This window comes from Microplitis mediator, chromosome 8 (genome assembly GCF_029852145.1).
Source record: "Microplitis mediator isolate UGA2020A chromosome 8, iyMicMedi2.1, whole genome shotgun sequence".
Lineage (NCBI taxonomy): Eukaryota > Metazoa > Arthropoda > Insecta > Hymenoptera > Braconidae > Microplitis > Microplitis mediator.
Genome location: NC_079976.1, coordinates 21713169 through 21735218, shown reverse-complemented (window position 1 = coordinate 21735218; position 22050 = coordinate 21713169). Strand labels below are relative to the sequence as shown.

Here is a 22050-nt window from a genome sequence, read left to right as displayed (position 1 = left end):
ATTTTTCTTCCAACCACTTCGTCGATTCTCTTCGTTTTCCTATCTGCTTTCACTTTTCCTATTTCTATTCTTTATTCTCCTCTTAACCTTATTATCATATGCGGAAAAAATAAGCGCTGCAATAGATTGCAGTCCTGTGGAAGTAACAGGATAAAATACTGTTGTAGTAATAGGATTTTATCCTGTCTTCTTATTTTTCATATTAACTTTCAACTTCAGTTTTACATTCTTCACTCCGAGTTTTCATATTTCTTATTTAAGTTCTTCAAAATATTTTTCATTTTCTCTTTTTTCGTCCTTAAACCTGTTTGTCATCTCAGGATGCTGAGTTATTGTTACCGATTATTGTTTTCTTATATATTTATAACCTCTCGCACTTTACATTTTATATCTTCATTGTCTCTCGTCCCATGTATTTTACTTGTGTATCCCCTACCAGTAGATTATTTAATGTCTCTCAAACGTTCCTATAATAAATGATATTTCAAAATGTCTTTTGGAGTGAAAGAATATATTGAACAAGAAAAATTGTTTTCTATCAACCGTTTACTACTTTCATGAGTCCTACTCTTGTACCTTAAATATTATAAATCTATTCTAACATAATTATTCTTTCCTTTCTTGGTGTAATATTTAGTCAAGTATCCAACTACTGACCCACCGTATTCCATTTAAGTACTCAAGAAATACTCACTCGATTTTTTGTCTCTCTATTCTCCTCTACATATCTCTGCATCTTATTCCTTTTATAATCACTTAACCGGTATCTTTTGGTTGTTATAGTAATCTGTTCTAATCATAATTGAAGCCAATGTGGTTAACATTAGCAGTAGCGTAAGAACGAGAAAAGCTGAACTAACAATAAAGAATGTATTATAATGTATGGTGAATTATTATAGTATTGCTAAATTCTGCACCGTGAGATTTTTACAATGAACGGAAGTTACGTATTATTATTAAAAATGTTAGTTAATGTAATAATTTGATTGAATAAAGATCATTATTGTAGGTGATCGTTAATTATTCGATTGTTATGTATCTTCAAATTACCCTACCGACTAGAGACAAGCCCATCAAATCAAAACAAGATCGAAATTAGCCAAAATTGATAATTTAAATTTTTAGTTGACGACAAAACAAATAACACCCGTGCAGTTCTTGGAATTCGCAACGAAGCTTGATCCCGGTAAAAAGGTAAATACAATAAAATAAAAAAAATCTGAAAACCGCCTGACTCTGCGGGCCAGATCCAAAACTTCCTCCTGTTTTCGAGCTCAGGGAGCTCGGAAACATTATTACTTGTAAATTTTTGAGCTCTTCGAGCTCAAAAATATGTTAGGCCGGTAAACCATACCTTCACTGAAAAATTATAACTTTGTCCGACAACATCTTTGGATGGAATGAACCGATTTGAACGTTTTTGGTGGCAATCGAAAGGGCTCAACAAGATTTAAAACTGTTTACATTTTGAGACGAATCGGGCAAGTGGTTTATAAGTTATACGCGAATAACCGAAAACAACAAAAATTTTAATTTTTGTTCTTCGTATAACTCGTAAACTATATGACCGATCTACCCCAAAATCTAATCAATTCTAAATTTTGGTGAGCCATTTCGATTGCCACTAGATACGTTCAAATCAGTTGATTCGTTCCAAAGATATCGTCGGATAAAAAAAGTTCACATACACACACACGCACACATACACGGACGTCCATCCGAGAATAGTCAGAATAGCTTCCTAGGATCTCAAAACGTCAACATCTGATGAAAACTCGATTTTCAAAAATCGGAAAGAAACCAATAACTTCCCTTTTTTTGAAAATTTGAAATTTTCTTAGCGGGAAGTTAAAAATAAAAACAATAAATTTAAATGGTCATCATCGAAATAATTTGAATTTTGTTCAAAAATCAAGTTAAAAAATAGAAGGACCTTCTGAATAATTTTTTCATCTTTTTCTGAAAACTACATTCAACAACGAAGAAAGTAAAAAAAAATCATTTTCGTTTGGTCAATTTTTGGACAGATGGTGGCAATTCAAAAGAAATTCCTTCTACACTCATTGTTTTGTGATTAAAAGAATTTTTTTTTTGAATTGCCAGCATCTGTCCGAAAAGGAAGCAAACGAAAATTTTTTTTCTTATTTCCTTCTGTTTTGAATGTAGTTTTCAGAAAAAAATACAAAAAAATTATTCAGAAGGTCCTTCTATTTTTTAACTTGATTTTTCGAACAAAATTCAAATTATTTCGATGATTGATTTAAATTTATTGTTTTTATTATTTTTTTTTTCCAAATTTAAAAGTTCTCTCAGCACTCTCAAAAATTTTAAGCATGGTGTTATGAGAAATGAAGCTAGTTGTAAAAAATTTTTCTTTTCAATTGGAAAAAAAAAAAAATATATAAATCGAAAAAACATCACAACAAAAATTTGAGGATTTACAGAAAATGTCAAGGTTTTATATAAAATAAAAAGTTCAAAAATCAAAAATGGTAAACATCGAAAAATTGAAGATAGGTTGCAATAATTTTTTTGTATTTTTTTTTTTTTAAAAAAGTACATTAAAAAAAAAACTTCGAAAAAAAAAACGTCCCAATCAGTCGAATTTTGAAAAAGTTATAGCTATCTAAAATAACGAAAGCCATTTTTTTCAAAAATTTATAACTTTTTTTTGGTTGGGTGAAAAAATTTGAAAAAATTATGAGAAACGTTTCTGATGGTGTAGAAAAAGAGAAAAAATTTTCAGCCAAACCTAAAGGAGTTGGCTTCAAAAGTGGTCTATTTGGCGTAGAATGCCCCATATATGTTCAGCTTTAATTTGCTTTTTTTATTGGTCTTGTTCGACGATTTGTCGCAGAGATCAGCGTTCAAACGAAAAAAGATCCTTTTAACTGTCATAATCGATATCTCAGCTACAAGACCTGTACAAAGCTCGTTCCTTCAATTGTTTCGTAAAATTTTGATCAATCACTCCGGAAAAACGGTTCCATTTAAATATATTGGAAACCTAAACATGCAAATAACCTTCTCAATAAGACAATTTATAGATAAATTGAAAAAAATATAGATAGCTCGAACTGGGAATCGAACCCAGACCAATTCGGTATCGCCCCGAGTGCTCTACCAGTTGAGCTATCCAGATGGATCAATTTAAAGGATTGGCATAAAAGTTCGGAATTCTCGATCTTTTTCAGAACTTCTACACCTACTGTTATCGAGGAAATTCTAAAAATATCGCACTTTGTCAAAACTTCTTTAATAGGAATCATACGAAAAGTTCTGAAACATTCAAACTTCTGCGATTAAAATTATCGGAAAAGTTCTGAAAATATCGAACTTTTTCAGAACTTCTACACTTGAAATTAGCGAAAAATTTCTGAAAATTTAAAACTTTTCTATAATTTCTATACTAAAAATTATTCAATTAATTAAAAAAATTTCGCATTTCTTTTGAATTTCTATAATGAATATCGTCGAAAAAATCTTGATACTTCCGGACTTCAATAGAAGAAAATAATCGGGTAAGTACTATAAACTTTGAACTTCTTCTGCACATCTATAATAAAAATTATCGAAAAAGTTCTTTATATATCAAACTTTTTTAGAACTTCTTTACTTAAAATTATCAAAAAAGTTGTTAAAATTTCTAACTATTATAACGATATGAAATTTAAAATTTTTTTTAAATTTTCAAGTATAATCAAAATTATCAAAAAAGATCTAAAAATGTTGATACCTAACAAAAGTTCGAAAAAATTCGATTTTGTCTCCAATTTCGAAATTCAACAAGTCGAACTTTTTTCGAACTTTTTTTTTTTACACGGGCATTACCCTTGATTATATATTTTCACTTCTTTTTGTGAAAAGATAATTATCACGGCAATATATCATGCAATACGTTGGAAAAGCTCTCGAAGTTCATAACGCTAATAGGAAAGTTAATTACGTTAAAAGGTAGTTTTTTTATTTTTATTTTTTTTTTCTTTGAAAAATTGAAAAAAAAGTATTATAATTAGTTCGATCATAAATTCAGTAAAATGCATAATTATTTATATTATACCAACATTCATCATTCACCCCCGATGTTCATTGAAACTCTATAATTCTGCGCAACTAGCTGTTCGCGCAGACTCTACAGCATCACTACGGATCCTTCTAGTCACAGTACCAAAACTTTTTTTAGTGACAGCGGAGTTCGCATCAGTCTTATAATTATAATCTCTTATATTTGTTAGTAAAAATTTTTTTTATTTACGAATGCGGTAACAGGAAGCATTATTAATATTTAAAGATAATAAATAATTTAAAAAGTTATTTAAAATGGCTGATCACGACAACATGTATGATGATGAGGTATTTATTATAATTTCATCTTATTTTATTATGAACGGCTGAATTCATGTGAAGTTAATTAAAATCAATGAGTAGCCATTTTAATTTTTAATTTTATATTAATAATACAAAAATTTGAAAATGATATATTAAACTCAATTAAAATTCAATTCTTAGAGTTTTATACTCAACATAATTATAGACTTTATTACACGATCAAATTTTTGAATAGAGAAAATACAAAAAAAAGCGCGTGTTTAACCGCGGTAATTATTAGAGCAACAAGGTTCCACAGTTGAATTGAGCACCCCACTAATTTGTTCTGTATCGATTTCATGAGAGTGTAGCTACTAAAGCAATAGCTGTTAAATAAATGCCATTAGCTGCTCGAGACTTGAATAAAATGTGGAAAAATTCTGTGCATTTTTTCAATCTAGTCTAATTTTTATTCGACTTTGGTTAAAACTCCCAAAAATGTAATAAGGATTATTATGAAATATAAAATTTTTTTGGATGATTATAATAATATATCACTTTTCCTGTAATTATTGTCAAAAAAAAAAAAACCGTGTTATTATTTATAATAAAAACAAGCGCTTATTTAATACCAATGGATCAAAATATCAAATAAAGTGTAAGAAAGGTCACATTATTCTATTTAAAGATCGTTTATTAATATATCATCTCACTGTACATTATTTATTTTTTACGTGTGACCATTATAAATAGCTTTACAACTGATATATTATTTAATTTTTCAAAGATTATCATATATTTAAAAAAATATTGAATGATTTTCAGGAGTTGGTGTCAACAAATCCTAATCAAAGAAATTGGCGAGGAATTTTGATAGCTTTACTCGTGATTATTGCTGTTCTTGCTTTGATTGTTACATCCGTGGTCGTTTTAACGCCTCCTGACGAAGGTCCTCGTGTTCGTGGAACGCGATTACGTTTATCTGATGTAAATTATTTTTTTTATGAAAATAATAACAAAAAAAGAAATTTCTTTTTAATTAAAAAATAATATACAATAATTATCGATTAAATCGATTTTAGATATTATCTGGAGAGTTGTCTCCACTTCCATTTAATGGTACTTGGGTAAGTAATCGTCATATATGCTATCGTGATCCTTGGGGTGGTATTTCATTATTAGATGCATCTGATCCAAATGCAACCGCTCGCAGCCTTATGCCGAATGAAACTTTTGTAAGTTTTTCTCATTCAATTGAATTGGGAAAAAATTCCGTTTGTCATGATTGAATTAATTTGTGAAATTTTACAGCGACATCTTAATCCAACAACATTTTCTCTTTCGTCAGATCATCGATATCTTCTTTTATCTAAAAATGTTGAGAAACTATATAGATTTTCATTCCTTGCCCAATACATTATTTATGATATTAATGCACGGTTAGTGAAAGTTTAATGATTTTCATATTTCTTCTGAAATATTTTTATTAAGTCATTTTAATCATCATATTTTAACCCTTAGTGACATAATTTCTCTAACTACTGATCTGGAAAAATACGCTCATCCTTACTTGTTGTACGCACAATGGACTCCTCGAGGTCACGGTATTATAATGGTTCAAAATTATGATATTTATTATAAAACAAGTCCAACATCTAATGTCGGATATCGAGTAACTAATACAGCTGTACCTGGTATTTTATCTAATGGATTTCCAGACTGGCTTTATGAAGGTAATTTGTGTTTTTAACGATTTATTAATTCATATGTGTACACGGAGAGACATTTGTGGTAACCGTTCCTAGTACGTTTATGAAATATCATCCCATACCGTTATGGTAATCATTACTAGAAATTATGGGATATAGGCCCATGGTTTCTAGGAAAAGTTCTCATAAGTATGGGAACAATTCCCATCATTATGGTAACAGTTTCCATATCACATGTGAACGAATTATGGTAATGATTGCCATAATATTATGGTAATCGTTCCCATTATACTATGGTAAACGTTACCCGACTAGAATTTTTCATAAGGGCTTGACGAGGTCCTTATCAGGTTAACCTTATTTCAAATAAGGTCCCGATCAGGGTATCCTGACGAGGATCCTGATATGGATGTAACGCTTAAGACCCATAAGGTCCTTATCGGGATTGCCTTATCAGGACCTTACCAGGACATCCTCATCACGTCCTTATCAGGATTGTCTTATCAGGTCCTTACCAGGATATCCTCATCAAATCCTTATCAGGATTACCTTATTAGTAATTATTTTTAAAAAAATTTTTAATTGCAAAAAAAAAATAAGAGAATTTTAATTCGATCGAGAACGTTATCTATTGTATTGAGAGCATTAATTAGAGAGAGTAAACATATTTATTATTGATGAAAAAATCCCGATACCTGCTGGGCTCGAACCTGCGTCCTTTCGATTCAAAGTCCTCGATGCTATCCACTGGCCTGGCATACACAAGTGATCTTGAAAGTGTAAATATAATATTCATTATGATGTCAAAGAATAACTGATGAAGAGGTAAAAAATCTGTGCTACAATGATTGACGTGATTTTTATATAATATTCTTTTGTACTTTTTTTAATCTTTAGCCTGTAAATGAAATATTTAAAGAGATGGGATAACTATTTTTTGAATAAGGATATCCAGATAAGGTCCTGATCAGGAACTCGTCAGGTTAACCCGATGACAAATAACTTTTTTTTGAATAAGGATATCCTGACGAGGTCCTGGTCAGGAACTCGTCAGGTTGACCCGATGGCAAATAACTTTTTTTTTAATAGAGATATCCTGATAAGGTCCTGATCAGGAACTTGTCAGGTTGACCCGATGACAAATAACTTTTTTTTGAATAAGGATATCCTGACGAGGTCCTGATCAGGAATTCGTCAGGTTGACCCGATAGCAAATAACTTTTTTTTGAATAGGGATATCCTGACGAGGTCCTGACAAGGAACTTGTCAGGTTTGCCCTAATAAGGCAAACCTTATATTAACCTGATAAGGTCCTTATGGTACTTCAGGCAAATCAGGAAGAAATTCTAGTCGGGATACTATAATACTATGGTAACCATTACCATATATATGGTAATGGTTACCATAGTGTTATCGTAATCGTTCCTATAATATTATAGTAATGATAACTATAATATATATGGATGCCGTTCCTATAATCAACATTTCAAAAAAATCGGTTACCATGCATTATGGGAACCATTCCCATAATATATTGTAATTGTTATCATTAATTTCTCTCCGTATATTAAAGTAGCTCAATAGAATCTAATTTGCGAGAAAATTGTCGGAAAACTCTAAACTTTAATTGAGACATGATAGGTTGTTGAGACATAGTATCAGATTTCAAAAATTATATTTTTACTGTTTAAAAAAAGTTTTGTAAGATGAACTATAGTATATACATTTTTTGTAATTGAAATCAAGGATTTAGAAGATCTGTAGTGGACACCTTAATCGCTCATGTGATAGCAATAAATAATCTATTCAATATTTAAAATTAAGGCCATCAAGATTTTAATTTTCGAATTTATTAATTTTTTATTTGAAAAATCGTAACATCTCTTAAACGATGTCTGAACAAAAAAAAATTTGATCTTAATATCAATTGACAAATCCTTATATCCATGATATATTTTGTCAGCTCGAATTATTTTAACTTACCGCTATGAAAATCAACGATTTTCGAAAAATTGGGGAAGTTATTGTTTCCACCCTGATTTTCCAAAATCGAGTTTTCATCAGACGTCGAAGTTTCGAAGTCCTAGGAAGTTATTCTGACGATTTTCAGAATAATGTCCAAGTGTCTGTGTGATGTATACATATGTGTGTATGTTTGTATGTTAACCATCTATAACATTTTAAATAATCAACCGATTCGAAATTTTTCAAAAACGACGATGAGTTAGCTCAAAATTCTAATTAGTTTTAAAATTTAACCATCGTAATCGGTCAGTTTGATCAAAAAATATCGTTGGAGGAAGATAGTAAAAAACGTTTTTAGTTGAATTTCTTCAAAAACGCTGAACTAAGCAATTCCAAGTTCAAAACGGCTTTACAACTTCATGAATTGCATCGAACATGAAAAAAAACGATCTTAATCGGTTAATTTATTCGAGAGATATCGTATTATACGACAAAATTTCAAAAACAAAAATTCATCTTATTTTTTCTGGATAACTTGTGATGTAATTGATTAAATGTTTCAAGCATGGTATGAGAGTTTCGTCGTTAAACGTTTATTTTAATCACCGTATAATTTATTGTAATCAGTTTGTTGGTCTGAGAAATATTGTCAGCAAAATGTGGAGAAAAACAGTTTTCTCAATTTTCCTCAGATATTTTATATTTCGAAGGTATGAATTCAATTCAAAACTCCTTTCACTCTCCATTTCAACTACTTATACTTATTTCTGCCCGAATGCATAGGTTTTATTAATAACAATCGTGAACGAAAATGACATAGTTGCATTTTTTTTTTAATCATACGTGATTTCTTAAAGTTTCGCAGTGCAAGACAAGACATAACTTTTTTCGAGCTCAAAAAACCCATGCATTAAAGAGTATCTTTGCTCTCGAAGAAATAAAAAATGTATTGACAGCCATGTTTTCGAGTTCGAGGAGCTCGAAAACAGCAGAAAGTTTTGGGACTGGCCCGCAGGGTCCACCGTTTTTCAGATTTTTTAAAAATAAGTCACTCTATTTCTTATAATATCATTACATGTAGTGCACTAATATCAAGACAATGCTATTGTCAGCGCTCGCTAGATCGAGAAAGTAAACCGTATGAAAAAAAATTACACAAACATTCATGTCTGTACACCGCTGAGTTGTCAGTTTTTAATTTTTCAGTAATTGTAACGAAATAAAATAAGTTTTGATGGTAATTTTCAAAAAGAACATTTTCAGCAAAAAGCGACAGCTAATAGAAAGGAAATTAGATAGTTCTTTTATTGAAAGTAACCATAGTACCGATGCCCTTATAAATCAATTGGCATCCAAAATTTCTTAAATTAAACCATCATTTTTTAAAACACGTATAGTATTAAATTGAGTTGATATTATGTCATGTTTATGACAGGTTTATTTTTTTATAAATTCCCATCATGGTATGTTTCAACCTATTGTAGTGTACTACCCCATACAAAAAAAGTATATCCGGGTAAAATTGAATATATGAGACATACATTTCTACATACGTCCCATATATTCAATTTCACTCTAATATATCATTTTTAGTATGGGACAAAAAGTGTAGAAATTATTTAACGTGAGTAAAACAGCTAAAAATTTTGAGACTTTTGTAAATTACAGTCTCACTCAAAGAATTCTGGCTTGAATTGTGCAAAATGTTTACTTTAAATATCAGTAGGGCGTCTAATGTCGACGTCTATAAGTAATTAAACAAATTTCAATGTCAGGAAATATAGTTACAAATAGGTCAACTCGGGTCAGAATAACGACTTCTGGTCCTCCATGAGTGATTCAGTTGAAATACCGTCAGCCTTGTCGCCGACCCGGGTGAGAATGCAAAATTCTGTAACAAACTGGAAATAAGGCCTAGCGGCAAAAACTCTAAGTTCTTGATAAGTTTGACGATCAATAAGCTTTTCGGTAAAAAGAATGTTTTTAACTTAAAATATAAGAAAATTCCATTTTATCTTGATTTTTAATCATTACAAAATAATATCCTGCTACGACTTGGCATTCTGAATCTAACTATGTAACAAATATTAGTAAATATAATATCTTTTATAGTAAAGATATTAGTCTTTATAGTTAACACATATTTCAAAAATATCCCGAGTCTCAAAAATATACAATCCAAGGATTTGAAATATTTATCGGTACTATTCAAAGCATTTATAACTTTGTTCAGACAGCGTTTATTTAATAAAAGCGCCAACAACTTAAAACTGTTAAAATTATCTGACTGGTACAAAAATTAAATTAATGCATAATTTATTAAAATTTTCCATTCGAAACAGTCAACAATATCAAAATCTGTTTTTGTCTGTTAGAGGAAATACTTCACAGTTCTCAAGCAATCTGGATGTCAAAAGATGGCCATATGATGTTGTATGCATCTTTCAATGACTCTTTAGTTGAAGAAATGCACATTTCATGGTTTGGTGCGGAAAATAAAAACCTTTACCCAGAAACATTGTCTTTAAGGTATCCTAGACCTGGTACACCGAATCCTCAGGTGAAACTTCATGTTGCGGACTTGGCTGATCCTAAAAATATCAACATTAAAACTGTTAAGCCACCAGCTATTATTGAGCATACGTAAGTTAAAGTATTGAAATATATTTCTCTAGTACCTGTAAGAATAATCACTAGTGAAAAATTGATTTTGAGAAATGTACTTAGATTTCTTACATTTCTTTATTTTGAAGTTTTAAGATAAAATTAAATTATAAAGTAACATTGTTTGACATTGTTAATAAATTTCGAGGTCAAAAATCGCCGAAGATAAAATAACGGAATTTTAACCACAGCACAAAAATCAAACATGTAACTTTAAACCTTTATTAATAATGAAAAAATTATCGTAAAAGAAAAAATAAAAGAAGGAAATATACCTTACTTTATCACCTATGACGAACTTTCAGCCGAACAAGCCTGCATATTTCTAATAAAAATTAACTTCAGGAAAATCGGCGGAAGTAGCGTTTTTCGTAAATTTGAAAATTTCAAATCACCACTATTTCAGAACCAATTGGCCGATTTCGCTCATATTCGAACTTAACCGAAATAATTATTCATAGAATGCGTGTGCTAAGTATCATTAAAACCCGATTAGAATTGTAAGCACTATCGTCGCATCATCGCGCGTTATAATATGTATATTTTCCAATTTTCAAGTACAGATAAAAAAAAATGTTAAAAAATCCAAAAGTGCACACCTCAATCACTCATTCTATTTTAAATCGTTAATTTGATTTTATATCATCATTATTTTTTAACTTCACGCTCAGAAAATCGACGATTTGTGTGTGTGTGTGTGTGTGTGTGTGTGTGTGTGTGTGTGTGGATGTAAACCTCTCATATCTTTTTGATGAATTCTGATTTAGATGGTTCTTGCGGCATTCGAAAGATATCTTCTGAACTTAGATTTTCAGAAAAATTTTAGACCATTTAGTCAAATAGACTCTGAGATATTTTAGAAATGCGAAAAAAAAAAAAATTTTTTTTGATATTTTGAAAACTGTCGAATTGATCAATTCCAAAATCTAATCAGCTCTAGAACTCGATAAAAGCTTTCGATTGCCACCAAGAACGTCTCAATCAGATAATCCGTTCGGAAGATATCGTCGACGAAAGAAACAGTAGAAAACGGTTTTTTGAAAATATCGTCGAAACGACTAAACCAATTATTCCCAAAATTCTATCAGCTGTAGACCTCAATAAAACGCGCCGATTGCCACCTCAACCGTATTCATCGGATAATACGTTCGAGAAATGTCGTCTACGAAAGAATGAAAAAAAATCGTTTTTTTTCGTTTTTCGTGAATATTTCGGAAACTATCGAATCGATCAATTCCAAAATCTACTCAGCTCTAGGACTTGATAACAGCTTTCGATTGCCACCTCAACCGTCTCAATCGGTTGATTAGTTCAAAAGATATCAGCGCTGAAAAGTTAAAAAAATCACATTTTATGTTATTTTTTCCGGATAAATCAAAATATAATGTGCTAAAATGTGTCTGAAATCATACCAACTCTTTCTCTTTATAGTCTCTTTCGATCATCAGATAATGACATATAACTTGTTGTTTAGTTTTAAACATATTGTCAGCAAAAAATTGAAAAAACCCAGTCTTTAATATTTTCTCGGATATTCCATATATTATTGCTCTGACTTAAGTCAAAACTCATTCAAATCTTGATTTTGATCACTGACATTGATTTCTGCCTCAATACATTTATTTCAGAGAACATAATCGAGAATGAAAATTTAAAAGCCGCTTCTTCATTAATGATTTTCGATTCTTAACTTTTCAAACTCTAGCATAAAACGTAACTTGATAGAGCTTGAAAAGCTCATAAAAAAATGATTGCATGTAATAGCATTTTCGAGCTCGAAGAGCTCGAAAATATATTCACAGTGATGTTTTCAAGCTCCTTAAGCTCGAAAACACCGGGAAGTTTTGGGGCTGCCCGCAGGGCCAACCGACGCCCAGATTTTTTTTTCTTCATTAACATTTTCTTAAAATATCCAATCTTTTTGTCTTAGATGTCGTTCCTTTTTTCAATTCTACTGTTACGCTAGCGCTGTTGCTACTAGTTGATAAAGAGAAGAACGGAAAAAATAATAACAATAGTAAAATTAAAAATGGCAGCTACATTTTTCGTGAATTACAAGTTTCTCAGTTGTTATTAATCACAATTAAACCAAAAAGAGTTGGATAATAATCAACGGAAGGGTTCTTGTAGTCACTAAACTAACGCTAATAAAAAAAATAGTATAGGTCCATGAGCCGTTTTATCCGAGAGTTATTCTGATCACAAGAAGTCAGTCGATTAATTGATATCAGGGCTCCCCTTAAGTAAATTATTTATTTCAAAAATAACATATTAACCAATTAACTTTAAGTTGTATTATAATTATTCTTTAACCCTTTAACGGCGAAGTTGGACAAAATCGTACCCGCGGCGCCAAAGTGGAAATAGCCTACAGCGTGCGCTCACAGTCGACACTACTTCAGTTTACGAGATTTACGCTCGGTCATTACCGAAATTCACTCATGTAGTGGGTTCCTTCAGTGCCCTTTCATTTGTTATTCTAATGTTTTTAACGAATTTCTCATAATTTTTTTTCTTTTTAAATTCTTATCTTTAATCGTGAGGACCTTATCATACGTACGTCACTGCCTGCCAAAGCTCACGGATACACGCTTACACAGATACGCGCTGCCCGCTTGACAGGCCGCAAGGTGGAGAAACGCCCAGAAGCGTTAAAGGGTTAATAAATTCTCTATATGATGATATAAGTTTCAACCTAATTTAATATACTTCAAAAATTGTAGAGGTGGTTGAAAGTGAATGTGATACCCGAAAAAACTCGAGTGCTAATAAAGCACACTCAGTGCTTTCGCGTGATATTCCTGTAATTGCACGTGCAATTACAGAAATACTTGTAATCCCTAGTAGACCTGATTTCCCGAAAATTTACGGTAGTTTTACCGTAAATTTACTGTAAAGTGCGGTAAATCTACCGTAAAAAGTCCGTGGATTTACCGTAATTTACGGTAATTCGCGGTAAATGGGTAAATTACGGTGGGTTTACCGTAAAATACGGTAAAGTACGTTACAGCCACCGTACAATATGATAATTTCACAAAGATACGATTGCAAAATTCATAGTAAAATATTAACAATGAATCACAGGGCAACGCTGAATTTTTTGTAAATTACGGTAGACCCACCGTAAATTGGGTCCGTTAGGGTGTCCATTATAAATACTAACATAACCTTAAAATTTGTTATAGCGATCATTATTTCACAACCGCTTCTTGGATTTCTTTAACCGAAGTTTCCATAACTTGGTTAACTCGTGCTCAGAATGTTTCGGTAATCACTGTGTGTAAAAGTCCTTTGTGGCATTGTCAAGAAATCCAGAGAATCAGTGAAAATCGTGGTTGGGTCGACGCATCTTCACATCCACCACTATTCTCATTAAATAGTACGAGTTATATAACGATTGCTCCTGTAAGAGATGGTCCAGCCGGTTTTTTTAAACACATCGTCTGGGTTAATGTCGTTAAAAAACAAGTTGTACCTCTCACCCATGGACGACGTGAAGTAGTTAAAATATTAGCTTGGGACCATGCTAACAATACAATGTGAGTACTTTTTTTTCGCAATTCATTTTAATTGGTACACATAAATCTCAAAAAGAATAAACTACTGATTCCCATTCAGAAACTTTTTTTTTCAATATTTCTCTTCATCAATATTTGAGTAATTCTTTATTGTGTAAAATGATTTTGACCATTACATCTAACGTATAAACCAATATCAGAAATTTTTAGACAAAAAAAAGAATCATCTTAATTTTTCTTTCGTTGATTGCATTCTAGATATTTTCTGGGCATTCCAGCAGGGCGACCAGGGCAACGTCATTTATACAGAGTGAGTTCAGTTCTTCCAGAAGTTGGGTCATCACTTTATCCAGCATTTTGTATAACATGTCCTGTTTCTATTATGAGAGGAAATAACTTATATCAGTCTGAAAATGACAATAATATTCATTCGGGGATGTTGAGTGTTTCATCAGATTGGTCAGAAAATAAAGACTGGAATGATCAATTCAATGAACAGGAAGATGATGGTAATGAAGATGCTAACACTCATGAAGTAACTTCCAATAATAAGAACACAAATAAATCCAAAAAAATCAACACGAGTAAGTATATAATAAAAACAAACTCCATTAATAAGCTTTTTTTATATCCTCTCCCAAGTAACACATGCTTGAGCACGATTCTAGTGCCAGTGCCTTGAGTTAAACCACTGGTCACTAGTGTCTTTTTCTACGTATGGGTCTTGCGCAAAATTATGTAGCAAGAAATCGTCATCAAGACATGTGCATGACTTGCTCAAGGCATTGTACACAAGAATATTGAAGATATCTTAGATACAGTGCAGCTGAAATTTTCTGGCACATTTCTTGCACCAGTAACTTACGGCAGGTACTTACGCAAGGCTTGCTCAAGATCTGCTCAAGACTTAAGGTCAATTTTGAGCCTTGATCAGATCTCGAGTAAGCCATGCACAACTATTTTGAACTGTAGTCTTCCTCCTGAATTGAGTTATAATCTGGCACGAATTTCTTGTGAAAGACTTGCACTAGACTTGCTATTGAAATCTAGCCACAGGTATCTGTAGCGACCCTAACGTACCAAAATTACGGTAAACCCACCGTAAATTACGGTAATCCACCGTAAAATACCGATTTACCGTAATTTACGGTCGATTTTCCGTAATTTACGGTGAATTTACCGTAAAATACGGAAATATGGTAATCCACCTAAATTACGGTAATTCGGTAATCCACCCGAATTTTTTACGGTAGATTTATCGTATTCTACGGTAAATTTACGGTATACCCGCCATAATTTACGGTAATCTACCGTAAAGTACCGATTTACCGTAATTTACGGTGGATTTACCGTAATTTACGGTGGGTTTACCGTAATTTACGGTAAATCTACTCGAATTTTACGGTATTCTTCGGTAAAATTACCGTAAATTTACGGTAAATCAGATCTGCTAGGGAAGACACATAAGTAGGAAAAGACACTAACGTCTTCATTATCGAACTTATCGAACTTAAAACCAGATTTGCTCATGCCTTGAACAAGATTGTTATATAAGCTGTAATCAAAACCATTAATTATAATGTAATGCTTGTCAATTGACATTATGGAATCATTGTCGCACACACACACACACACACACACACACACACACACACACACACACACACACACACACACACACACACACACACACACACACACACTATTTCTTAATAAACTAATTTATTATGTCCTAATCTGTTTATTAATATCAATCAATTAATAATTCTATTAATAAGTGGATCCTCGGAATAAAAAATTTAGAACTATATTTTATATCGAGGCTTAAACATTATAGGGTGGCGGGTAACCTTATGGAGAGTATCAGTTGAGCAATAATGGATATAATGTAGTTCTGAAAAGAGGATTCATCAATTATTTATTTATGTTTTTCCTATATTTTCATTGCATGTACTTCAATTGAAGTGTAAAAAATGGTCAGTCCTAAATTTCTGTGTTTTCTCACCGTTTCAAGTTTGCCTCAGTGAAAAAGTAATTTAATTTGAATAATAATAAATATTATTAGATTTTATTCTCCATGTTGCATATGTCGTATCCAAATTAATTACTTACATTAGAATATTGACACTTGTAAAAGTTATTAAAAAAAATTATCGTGTACAAAATAAATTGTACATTTTATTAACACCAAGCTGTTTTAAGAATATTTCCAGGATACATTGCCGATATTTTTTACATAATTTTATTATATGCCAATGTTAAAAAGGTGAAAAGAATTTAAAAATATTTCCTCGGAAGTAAGGCTAAAAAATAAATTTAAAATAATTAAAAAAAAAACATTGTTACAGCATTCTATAACTTTTTTTTAACTTCCCGCTAAGAAAATTGAAAATTTTCAAAAATTCGGGAAGATTGGTTTCGGTCCGATTTTTGAAAATCGAATTGCTATCAGGTCTTGACGTTTTGAGGTTCTAGAAAGCTATTCTGACTAATTTCAGGATGACGTCAGAGTGTATGTATGTGTGTATTGTAACATGAGAAAAAATTCGACATCGACCCGAGGTTTGAAATTATTTAAATAAAATAAATAGTTATCCGGTGAGCCAATTCTGGTGACACCTATGATGAAAAATTTCGACTATGACCAAGCAATCGACTCGACGCATTGATTGTCACGAGAGATCCGGGATAGACGCCGAACGGAACGGCCACGTTTTTTTTTTATTTGAGCAATTCGACCCGACCAAATGAACAATATTCGATTCCGACGTTTGAACAATTTGATGTACGACATTTAAGATCAATCCGAGTTTGATCAACGAACAATTAAATACGACAAATAATTTCGACCGGCAGTAACCGCCGTTTTGTGAACAAGTGAGCAAGCCGAAGCATCGGCGTGAAACTGAACAAAGAATACAACCGATTTGTTAATAAATAAGTGCAGTACGTACGTAATAATAATTAATTAAATAAATAACTACGGGTAAAAATTATACGATCGTGCAATTTAACGTGTTACCGAAATAAAATATAATTTTATATTTTATTTTATTTCAATCGAGCAATTCTGAGAATCACGGATTATCTGTGTCTCATTCGTAACAGCAGTCTTGTCACCTCGCCGTGTAAGAATACTCTGACGTCACTCGTCCAGTATTTCTTTAATACTTCCGCTGTATGTGTGTCTCCGGATAATAAAATTATATTATTTTAATTTCGTAAACCGACTGTGTTTCTCCGAGCAATGAACTAATTGTGTTTCGATCAACTACGATTTTTTTGATAATTTTGTTTATATCGAGTCAAGCCGACAACGGCATTTATATTTTTTTGTAACCGATAACTTTATTTGTGATACCGATCAATTTATTATTCTGTGTTCAATATACGATTAATTATTTGTGTTTAATTCTGATCAATTATTTATCGTAATCTTAAGTGCCTGACCTTCCCTTGATCCGCCACCCTGAGCCGATTTCGATAATTGTTTTTTTTGGGGATTATAAAATCACCTGGCGCCCAACTAATAATTTTGAACAAGGTTGCCAAAAATCGTAAGTGTATTCGGACTTCACTCCGGTAGATCTCCGGTGGTGAAAAACCCGTTACAGTATGTACGTACGTATGTAAATATCTGTAACTTTTGAACGGGTAAACCGATTTTGATTGTCAAGGTGTCATTCAACGTGGCTTGTTAATATCTAAAAACTGTGAGAAATTGAGCTTGATCGGTAGGGCTCGTTCGGAGATATTCCGAAAATAAAATTTTGTCAAAAATGTTTTTTTCGAATAACTTGTAATGTGCTCGATGGATTAATTCCAAAATCAACTAGGCTCTAAAACTTTATAAGCCGCGTCGAATGTTACCTCAACCATCTCAATCGGTCAATTTGTTTGAGAGATATCGTTGGAGAAAAAATGGTAAAAAAAGGTGTTTTTCGAAATCAACGGCGCACAAATGTATTTTCGAGCTCGAAGAGATAAATGATTATTCATTAAAACTTATACAATTTTTTTTAAAGTCAAAAATTTTACTTAAAAGTTTGAATTAAATCATGAGTAATCGTTTTCATCTTGATCATGAGGTATTTGATGTAGACAAGTGTATCTGGTGTTGCTGCAATAAAAATAGCTCTCAAGTAAATTTCAACACTTAAAACTTAGTCAAAAAACAAAAAATAAACTACTCACTTGACCATCGATCTAAAGACTCTTTTAGAACATTTAGACCAAGTCAAATCATCACGAACTTGGCTAGAGTCCATTATATGACCACTTTCACATCCATATTCTTCATCTGTCATGACTCCTAATCTACAAAAAAAAAATTATTATTCCTAAATAAAATTAACAAATACATAAATTATTTACTGCACACAGAATTCTTACATTGAAGCGATAGTGTAGGCAGCCTTTTTCGTAAAATGATAATAGTTTACTGCGATTCCTCCTAGTGAACGATGATCTGCACCATTTTCAGTACCACAAGCAAACTGATTCGTATTGTGACAATGGTATTTACAGTCTTCACTGTTCTTTGACGAGGTCAAGTCGCGGCTTAAATAAATACAATGTAAAGTTAAAACTTTTAGCAAAGTGTCATAGCTCGGGGACACAAATATCATTATATTACTTACTGCGACATAAATATAAAGAAATCATATTTAAGATTTTCAAACTGACCGGCATTATCATTGAACCAATTGGTCACATTATTTGTAAAAGAAGGGATAAGATAACAATAAGTCTCCATAAATCCGCCTCTCAAGTCGAAAGTATCAGCATTAATATCAAAAATAGAATATACAATGGGTATTGCTGGTTCCCAAATATTTGAGTTCTACATTTAATAATTATGACCATGAAATTGTAAACAATAATGACAGAAAAAAAAAAAAATTTAATAATATACTGTCGGTATGACGACTCCAGCAATAGCCAATTTTATTTTGGGATTGTCAAGTTGTTCAAAATATTTATCTACTTTATTCCATTTCGTCAGAATTTCATTAAGAATATCTTGCTGTGCTTTGTGTTCAAGTTCATTATTCCAATCAAGGACTACTAATACTTTCAGAAAAAATGTGCCTAGAGAAAAAAAATTAATTAGTTTATTATATTTTATTTTACTTATGAAATTACTTACCGTTGGATTTGTTTTCCGGATTACGATAGTAATTGTAAGAAGGGGATGCTTCAAATTTCTAACAAAATAAGATATTATTAGACTTTAATGATGATAATTATTCATTAAAACTTACATTCACATCGCGAAGAACTCTTAGATAATTATCACGTGGATATGTTAAATAGTAAACTGGGGTATCTGGCCCGATTATGACGCCTTCAGTTGATAGTGAGCGTTTATCAATCTGTATATTTTTAAATTACCATTTTATTAAATAATCAATTGATAAAAATAATAAAAAGTTTGGAAAATCCAAAAGTGCACGCCTCATAACGCTTATTTAATTTTGAAGTCAAAATAACTTGTATCCCTTAATTATAGAGTAAAACAAATAAAAAAAAATTTTTTTTGCTACTATCACGCTCAGTGATAGATTTACACTAGGGTGGTCAGGGCAAGTGCCCAGGGCGGCAAAATTTTGAAAAATTAAATATATGAACTATAAGTTTAAGTAAAATTCCAGTATTGAGGCGGATTTTTTTCCGGTGCCCAGGGACGGCATTAAGTTTAAATCTGGCCCTGATCAAGCTACTGTTTATGTCAACATTTGACGTCAAAAAAATAGAAAGAAAGTAAAAAAGAGTTGTGCAAAAAAAAAGCCGCCTGGATGCAGCACCGGTAAAAGGCTCATAACAGAATATATCTATATATATGAGGTTTGCAAAAATATCCGTCAGAGGTAGCATCAGCGGAAAAAAATATACACGGGATTTTGTATACAAAAATGGTATCAGTCGTCACTTTTAATTTAATATTAAAAAAACGATAGAAACTACGATAGTGAATATCGAAAGGGTTCATTTTGAGAAAATTCTGAACAAAATAAAAAAAAACCGCTCTCGATACGATCATTTTTTCGGCAGTTATTCTGAATACATCCCAATAGAGTTAATACATACAGACATCCGGACGTCCAAGTAAAATTTTTTTCAAACTCGTTTTTTCTTTAAAGTAGCAAAACCGACCCGGGAAAAAATGATCAGACCTGACCATGCCTGTTCATGTATGATCAGGCCTGAAATTAGACCTGATCATGCCTGTTCATGTATGATTAGGCCTGAAATTAGACATGATCAGGCCTGATCATACCTGTCCATGCCTGTTCATGTCTGTTCATGTCTGAAGCGTTGAATACACTCAGGCCTGATCATGACTGTTCATGCCTGTTCATGTCTGAAGCGTTAAATACAGTCAGGTCTGATCATGCCTGTTCATACCTGTCCATGCCTGTTCATGCCTGGTCATGTCTGAAGCGTTAAATACGCTCATGCCTGATCATACCTGCCCATGCCTGTTCATGTCTGAAGCGTTAAATACGCTCAGGCCTGATCATACCTGTCCATGCCTGTTCATGCCTGTTCATGCCTGGTCATATATGTTCATGTCTGTTCATGGCTGTTCATGTCTGCTCATAGATCTAAAATTTTGTTGACCAAGAATCTATCACGTATAAGATTTTTATTACTTGAAGTTCATACGAAACTTACTTTTCAACTAAATCTCTTAGGTCAGTGGGTAGCGAGTTACACTTTCGAGCGCAAGGTCCACGGTTCAAATCCTGCACACGCCCGAATTTTTTATTTTTTTTATTTTTATAGCAATAATTATATACATGTATAATTGAATATAGTTATACATAATTATATATAATTATATAGGGCTATTTTTTTATATATAATTTTTTTACCCGGATGGGCATGAACAGACATGAACATACCTGATCAGACCTGAACATGCCTGGTCAGGCATGGTCATTTTTCATGTCTGATCAGGCCTGAAGACTCATGCCTGTTCATGTCTGATCGGGTCTGATCATTTTTTCCCGGGAATGTTCTTAAAAAAACATAAAATAAGTTTTCTCAAGTCTTTTCTTGATATAAGTGTACTCATATTATCCTATCGATGAAATATCAACGTAATAGAGTCATCTTAAGGCCAGAAAATTGCTTGACCTTGACGTATTGAGAGTAGAGCACTACCTCAACCCTTCGCTTATGAGGCGTACAATTCAATACAAAAATTTTTACCGAGTGAGAATCGACAAACCAAATGCTCAAGAATGTTACCAGCGTTATTAATTTAATAATTAAATTATCTGCCGGATAAAAAATATATCGATCATTTATTATTTATAAGGTTGCTATTAATTTTTGAATGTTCTTAATAATTTTACTCACTCATTTTTATTAACTTTGATTTGTTGTAACTTTATAACAAATGGAATACTGTGTTCTTGTCATATGCTTTAATACTCGAAGATAAAGAAATGAAGTGGGAATATTCGTCGATAGTTAAAATTAATCATTTGATATCGATTTAATAAATGTTATAATAAAAAGCTATTAGTATTTGAAACAAAGATAATTAAATATTTCGTCATGAGATAAAACTATTTAGAACTTATTCCGATTAGCGGTGTGTTAAGGTATATACTTTTTTAAAAATATATTTTTGTAAAAAAAAAATCTGTAAGATTATCCTAGATCTAAGATAAATTAAAAATACTTAAAATTTTATCATTATTCACATCAATTGTAGAATAATGAGGAAACGGAATGTGTTACAAATATACTGGTCCCAAAAATCAAGGGATAGAAAATAAATTCTAAATTTTTAGGTGATTTTCAACATGCTGTAACTCGGTGAAAAATGGTCGTAGAAAAAAAAAAAAAAAAAGGCAAATTGTAGCCTCGTT

General features: G+C 31.8%; 1 protein-coding gene across 1 annotated transcript in view; it reads left to right on the top strand.

The window, feature by feature from the left end:
* The first annotated feature begins 4160 nt into the window (after positions 1–4160).
* LOC130672891 (dipeptidyl aminopeptidase-like protein 6) overlaps positions 4161–22050 on the top strand; it is a 55886-nt gene continuing 37996 nt past the window's right edge. Inside the window, exons 1-8 of the mRNA XM_057477663.1 lie at positions 4161–4353; positions 5134–5295; positions 5391–5543; positions 5620–5747; positions 5830–6041; positions 10358–10625; positions 13832–14185; positions 14423–14748. Coding sequence (XP_057333646.1) covers positions 4321–4353; positions 5134–5295; positions 5391–5543; positions 5620–5747; positions 5830–6041; positions 10358–10625; positions 13832–14185; positions 14423–14748 — 1636 coding nt within the window. The 5' untranslated portion in view covers positions 4161–4320. The remainder of the gene's footprint in view (positions 4354–5133; positions 5296–5390; positions 5544–5619; positions 5748–5829; positions 6042–10357; positions 10626–13831; positions 14186–14422; positions 14749–22050) is intronic.